Source organism: Anser brachyrhynchus (genome assembly GCF_964034855.1).
Source record: "Anser brachyrhynchus genome assembly, contig: SCAFFOLD_369, whole genome shotgun sequence".
Taxonomy (NCBI): domain Eukaryota; kingdom Metazoa; phylum Chordata; class Aves; order Anseriformes; family Anatidae; genus Anser; species Anser brachyrhynchus.
Genome location: NW_027663892.1, coordinates 87,267 through 94,156, shown reverse-complemented (window position 1 = coordinate 94,156; position 6,890 = coordinate 87,267). Strand labels below are relative to the sequence as shown.

General features: G+C 65.8%; 1 protein-coding gene across 1 annotated transcript; it reads right to left on the bottom strand.

The window, feature by feature from the left end:
* Positions 1 to 3: 3 nt before the first annotated feature.
* Positions 4 to 6,220, bottom strand: CARM1 (coactivator associated arginine methyltransferase 1; the record flags this gene model as incomplete). The annotated part of the gene is made up of 6 exons (XM_080608806.1): positions 6,035 to 6,220; positions 1,565 to 1,690; positions 691 to 797; positions 483 to 587; positions 250 to 360; positions 4 to 165 (listed from the first exon to the last, which is right to left on the bottom strand). Coding segments are annotated over exons 1-6 (756 nt in total), but the record flags the coding sequence as incomplete, so codon positions are not given.
* Positions 6,221 to 6,890: the final 670 nt, after the last annotated feature.

Here is a 6,890-nt window from a genome sequence, read left to right as displayed (position 1 = left end):
GTACTTCTTGGCGTGCAGGTAGCTCTCCAGCATGCGCTCGTTGAAGAGCATGTAGCCCATGGGCTCCGAGATGATGACGTCCACCTGCTCGGGCAGCGACACCTCCTCCACCTTGCCGGGGATCACCACGATGCGCTCCGTCAGGTTGTTGCTCTTCACCAGCACCTGCGCGGGGTTGGGGGGAGACGCTCAGCACGGTGCCCCCCGACACCCCAAAACTGGGGGGGGAGGCTCCCGGTACGCCCCCACCTCGGCGTGCTGCGCCATCGTGCTGGCCTCCACGGCGTAGATCTTCCTGGCACCCGCCTGCGCCGCGAAGAAGGAGAGGATGCCCGAGCCGCAGCCCACGTCCAGGACGATCTGCGGGGGGTGGGTTGGGGTTTGGGGGGGGGGCGAGGGAAGGCCGCGGAGCCCCAAAAAATTTTGGGGTTCCCCAAAAATGGAGGGGTTAAGGGCGGTGGCGGGGGGGGGGGGTTGCTCACCTTGTCCTTGAAGTCGCTGTGGTTCTGCAGGATGGCGCGCTGGTAGGTGCCCGTCCGCACGTAGTCCTGCATCATGTTCTGCTGCTGCGACAGGTACCCGTAGAACTGCGGGGGGGGGGGGACATATACAGGGGGGGGGTCACGGAGGGTAAAAATAACGGGGAGGGGGTCCCGAAGCCGCCCACCCCCCCCCCCCGAAGAGCGGCACCTGGAAGTACTGCACGGCCGAGGACTCCTCCGTCCGCTCGCTGAACACCGAGCGCTCCGTGTTGTGCCCCCGGCAGTTCTTCAGGATGTTGTAGAAGGAGCAGAAATCTGTGGGGGGGGGTGATAAGTAATTGGGGGGGGGTATTTAACCGGAGGGGGGGGGTATTGAACCGGGGGGGGGGGGTATTGAACCGGGCGGGGGGGGTATTTAACTCGCGGAGGGAGGATATTGAACGGGCGTTGGTGGGTATTTTAACTGGGGGGGGAATATTTAATCAAGGGGGGGATATTTAATGGGGGGGGGGTATTGGAATGGTGGGGGGGGGGATATTGGACCCAGGCGGGGATATTTAACCGTGGGGGGGGAATATTTAATCAAAGGGGGGTATATTGGACCGGGGGGGGGCATATTGGACTGGGGGGGGGGCATATTTAAGCCAGAGAGGGAGGATATGTAACTGGGGGGGAGGATATTGAACCAGTGTTGGTGGGTATTTAACTGGAGGGGGGGGGGGAATATTTAACTGGGGGGGGGTATATTGGACCGGGGGGGGGAATATTTAACTGGTGTTGGTGGGTATTTAACTGGGGGGGGGGGGGGGCGGGATATTTAATCAAGGGGAGGGTATTTAACTGGGGGGGGGGGGATATTTAATCAAGGGGAGGATATTTAACTGGGGGGGGGGGGGGGAATATTTAATCGGGGGGGGGGATATTTAACAGGGGGAATATTGGACCCAGGCAGGGATATTTAACTTGGGGGGGGGTGTGTTTAACCTGGGGAGGGGGTATTGAACAGGGTGGGGGGGGGTATTGAATCGGGGGGGCGAGGATACTGAACCAGGGGGGGGTTATTTAAGGGGGGGGGGGCTCACCGGTGGGGGTGGCGAACTGCACGAGGACGCTGTTGCAGCCCAGCGTGACGATGAAGGACTGCTTGCCCACGCGGCTGCACTCGGTCTCGCGGGACACGGAGCACTTGAACACGCAGACGTCTTCATCTGGGGGGGGGGGGCATGGAAAAAAATTGGGGGGGGGGAACGAGCGGCTCGTTAGGATACACCGGGAGCCGAGCGGCTCGTTAGGATAAATCGGGAGCCGAACCCCGGGGGCACGAACCGGGGTCGCCCCCGCGGCGCCCGGCGCCCTTCGCCGTGCCGAAAGGCGGCCACGCTGCGGTGATACGAACTAATTAGCGCAATTAATGCTGATTAATTAGCACCCAACCCCGTCCAGTGATCAGCTCGAGGGTTGTCCCCGAAGCTTCCGAGCGGCCAAAACCCCGCACCGGGGGGTGCCAAAACCCCAAAGCGGGGCGCGGGACGGGGCAGCGCCGGGCCGGGAGGGCTCGTTAGGGGGCTGGGTTCGTTAGCCGGGGTGTAACGAGTGCGTAATTAGCACCCGCATCACCTCGTGGAGCGGGAGGGGACGGCGCCGGGATGCCCCCGCGGTCCCAGTCCTAAAAACCGGGGGATTAGCCCCAAAGCGGCTTCGCGAAAACGGGTCCAGGCCGGGCCGGAGGAATTGGGGTGAAATCCGGCCAAATTGGGGAATTGGGGTGAAATCCGCCCAAATCGGGGCTCTCCTCATTGACCCCCCCCCGCGAGCTTCGTTAAGGGCCGGCGAGCAAACGAGGCCGGGCTGTGGGGGGCAGGGGGGAGCCCCCAGCCCCCCCCCGTGCCTCAGTTTCCCCCCTCCCCGTTCCCCAACACCAATTAACGAGCGCGGGGTAACGAAGCCCAGACCCCCCCCCCCTCCCCCCGTAAGGGTTGGGGCCGCCGTAATTAAATGAGGCCGATCAATTAAGGCGGCTTAATTAGCACCTGCCGGGAGGGGGGAGGGAAGAAGCGGGTCAGGTCATCAGCGGCGGCCCCCCGCCCGCCCCAGAATTGAAACTAAAAACCGCAAATAATTTAAAAAAATAAGAATGCAAATAATTTTTAAAACGATTAAAATATTAAAATATTATAAAAATTCCAGCCGAAGGCCCGGCTCGGGGAAGGGATCGGGATCCGGGGCTCATTTGCATAAATTAGCATCCGGGGCCGGGGGCCGATCCCATTGTGGGGCGAACAATGGGGCCGCGCGCCCCTGGCGGGGCGGGGGGGGGGGGGGGGAGGCAGAAATTGGGTTAAAAAAGCGCAGAAAAGGGGAAAAGGGGCTCGCCGCGCAGACAAAGAAAACTCCGCGCCGGCGGCAGCTTCCCGGCAGGATCCGGCCCCGCGCGGCGCCGGCTGGCAGGGCCCCGGCACGCGGCTATTTTGGGCCGGGGGGGGCCAGGGGGGGCCAGGATCGACTTTCCCGGCCTCCTCCCCCCCCCCCCCATAGCACCGGGTTTGGCCCGGTTTGGCCCCCGGTAGCGCCCGGTTTGGCCCCCCCCCCAGTATCGCCCAGTAGGCCTCATTTGCCCCCCCCACCCCCCCCCCAGTATTGCCCAGTTTGGCCCCGTTTGCCCCCCCCCGGTACTGCCCAGTTTGGCCCCCCCAAGTACTGCCCAGTTTGGCCCCATTTGCCCCCCCCAGTATTGCCCAGTTCGCCCCCCCCCGGGTACTGCCCAGTTTGGCCCCGTTTGCCCCCCCCCGGTACTGCCCAGTTTGGCCCCCCCCAGTACTGCCCAGTTTGGCCCCATTTGCCCCCCCAGTATTGCCCAGTTCGCCCCCCCCCCAGTACTGCCCAGTTTGGCCCCGCTTGCCCCCCAAAGTATTGCCCCAGTTCGCCCCCCCCAGTATTGCCCAGTTTGGCCCCGTTTGCCCCCCCCCCAGTACTGCCCAGTTTGGCCCCCCCAGTACTGCCCAGTTTGGCCCCCATTTACCATCCCCCAGTATTGCCCAGTTTGGCCCCTTTTGGCCCCCCCCCCGGTACTGCCCTATTTGCCCCCCCCCCCCCCCCAGTTTGCCCCCCCCCCAACCCCAGCCCCTCCGTGCCCGCTCCCTGCACCCCAAAACCCAGCGTCCCCCTTCGCTCCTGCAGCCCCCCGACCCCAAATTCCCCCCCCAGTCCCCCAGAACCCCCCCAGAGCCCCCCCCAGCCCCCCCAAACCCCCCAGGCCCAGCTCCCCCGGCCCCATTAACCCCCCCCATGAACCCCCCGTTCCTGTTCGCCCCCAGCCCCGTTAACCCCATGACCCCCCAAACCCCATGACCCCCCCAAACCCCCCCAGCCCCATTATCCCCTCAATACCCCATAACCCCCCCGTTCCCCCCCAGCACCATGACCCCCCCCAAGCCCCATAACCCCCCCAACGCCCGCCAGCCCCATGAACTCCCCCAAACCCCATAAAACCGTTCATATCCCCTCCAAACCCCATAACCCCCCCCGCCCCATTAAACCCCCCAACCCTATTGACACCCCCAAACCTCCCAGCCCCCAACGCCCCCCCAAACCCCTCCCAGCCCTATTATCTCCCCCAGCCCCAAGAACCCCCCAAACCCCATAGCCCCCCCCATTCCCCCCCAAGCCCTATTAACCCCCTGGCCCCCTAGCCCTCCCATACCCCCTCTGACCCTATTAACCCCTTTGGCCCCAGACCCCCCCCAGACCCCATACCCCCCCCAGACTCCATAGCTCCCCCCATAACCCCCCCAGACCACGTAACTCCCCCCATAACCCCCCCCCCCAGGCCCTATTAACCTCTTCGACCCCATTACCCCAGACCCTATAGCCCCCTGGTCCCGTTACCTCCCCCCCCATACCCCATAACCTCCCCCTTACCCCCCAGGCCCTATTAACCCTCTCAGACCCCATACCCCCCCCCCCCGGCCCTATTAGCCCCCCCAGACCCCACAACTCCTCCATTACCCCCCTGACCTCATACCCCACCCCAGACCCCCAACCCCCCCCGCCCTATTAACCCCTTCGGCCCCATAATACCCCCCCAGGCCCCATACCCCATAGCTCCCCAGACCCCACTACCCCCTCAGCCCCCATAGCCCCCGCCTGGCCCTATTAGCCCTCTCAGACCCCATACGCCCCCCAGACCCCATAATCCCTCCAACGCCCTCCGACCCTATTAACTCCTTCAGCCCCATAACACCCCCCAAGGCCCCAACCCCCCCCAGACCCCATTACCCCCCGGCCCTATTAGCCCTCCCAGACCCCATATGCCCCCCCCAGACTCCATAACCCCCCCCTTAACTCCCTGGCCCCATTACCCCCCCAGACCCCATAAGCCCCCCATAACCCCCATCCCTCCCCATCCCCATTACCCCCCCCATAACACCATGCCCCCCCATACCCCATTAACCCCCCCCGGCCCCATTATTCCCCATAGGCCCCATTACTCCCCCGGCCCTATTAACCCTCCCCCCAACCCCATCAGCCCCCAACCCCCCCCCGACCCCATTACCACCCTGGCCCCATTAACCCCCCATAACCCCCCCGTACACCATCACCCCCCCCAGAACCCATCACCCCCCCCATAACCCCCCCCGTAACACCCCCGTACCCCATCATCCCCCCAGACCCCCCAGCCCCATTAACCCCCCCAAACCCCATAACCCCCCCATAACCACCCAGACTCCATAACCCCCCCCGTTCCCATTAATCCCCCCAGACCCTATCACCCCCCAGACCCCCCGGCCCCATTAACCCCCCCTGGCCCCATTAACCCCCCATAACCCCCCCAGACCCCATAACCCCCCATCCCCCCCCCGGCCCCATTACCCCTCCCCCGGTCCCATTACCCCCCCAGACCCCATAAGGCCCCCCAAGACCCCATAAGGCCCCCCAAGACCCCATAACCCCCCCCCATAATCCCCCATCACCCCATTACCCCCCCGGCCCCATTACCCCCCCCAGACCCCATAACCCCCCCATAACCCCCCATCCCCCCATCCCCAGACCCCATAACCCCCCCCATAACCCATCACCCCCCCCAGACCCCATCATCCCCTCAGACTCCCTGGCCCTATTACCCCCCCCCAGACCCCCCTGGCCCCATTACCCCCCCCCGGCCCTATTAACCCCCCCAGACCCCCCTCCGGCCCCATTATCCCACCAGACCCCATAACCCCCCATTACCCCCCCCCGGCCCCATTAACCCCGCCAGACCCCATAACCCCCCCCATAATCCCCCCGTACCCCCCGCCCCCCAGACCCCATTCCCCCCTCCACCCCCCCCAGACCCCATTGCCCCCCCGGCCCTATCAACCCCCCCAGACCCCATAACACCCCAAGAGCCCCCCATACCCCATCCCCCCCCAGACCCCATAACCCCCCATAACCCCCCCGAACCCCATTACCCACCCCCATTACCCCCCCCCGACCCCATCACCCCCCCACACTCCCCCACCCCCCCCAACCCTCCCCCCCCTCCCCCCCCCCCGCCCCTCCCCCCCCGCACTCACGGCCGTAGAGCGCGAGCGCGGCGCTGTCGGGCCCGGTGCGGACCTCGAGGCGCAGCGGCTGCTGCTCCTGGTGCCGCTGCAGCTCCCCGTTGGCGTCGCCGATCGTCAGCAGCCGCACGCCGCCGAACACCGACACGGCGGCCATCTTGCGCCCGCCGCCCCCGCCCCGCCCCCGCCCCGCCCCGCCCCGCCCCGGGAAGCGGCGCGGGGGGGGGAGGGGAGGGGAGGGGGGGGGAGGGGGAGGGAGCGCCCCCGGGTGGGCGGCGGGCGCGGAGCAGGGGGAGGGGGGAGGGGAGGGGGGGAGGGGGGGGGCGGGAACGGGAACCGGGATGGAAGCGGGGAGGGGAACGGGGGTGGGAACTGGAGGGGGGAACTGGGATGGAACTGGGATGGGGATGGGAACGGGGGTGGGAACTGGAGGGGGGAACTGGGATGGAACTGGGATGGGGATGGGAACGGGGGTGGGAACTGGAGGGGGGAACTGGGATGGAACTGGGATGGGGATGGGAACGGGGGTGGGAACTGGAGGGGGGAACTGGGATGGAACTGGGATGGGGATGGGAACGGGGGTGGGAACTGGGATGGAACTGGGATGGAACTGGGATGGGGATGGGAACGGGGGTGGGAACTGGGATGGAACTGGGATGGACCGGGATGGAAACTGGGATGGAACTGGGCATGGGAACGGGGGTGGGAACTGGGATGGAACTGGGCACAGGGATGGGGATGGGAACTGGGATGGAACTGGGATGGAACTGGGCACAGGGATGGGGATGGGAACTGGGATGGAACTGCGATGGAACTGGGCACGGGGATGGGAACGGGGGTGGGAACTGGAGGGGAGAACTGGGATGGA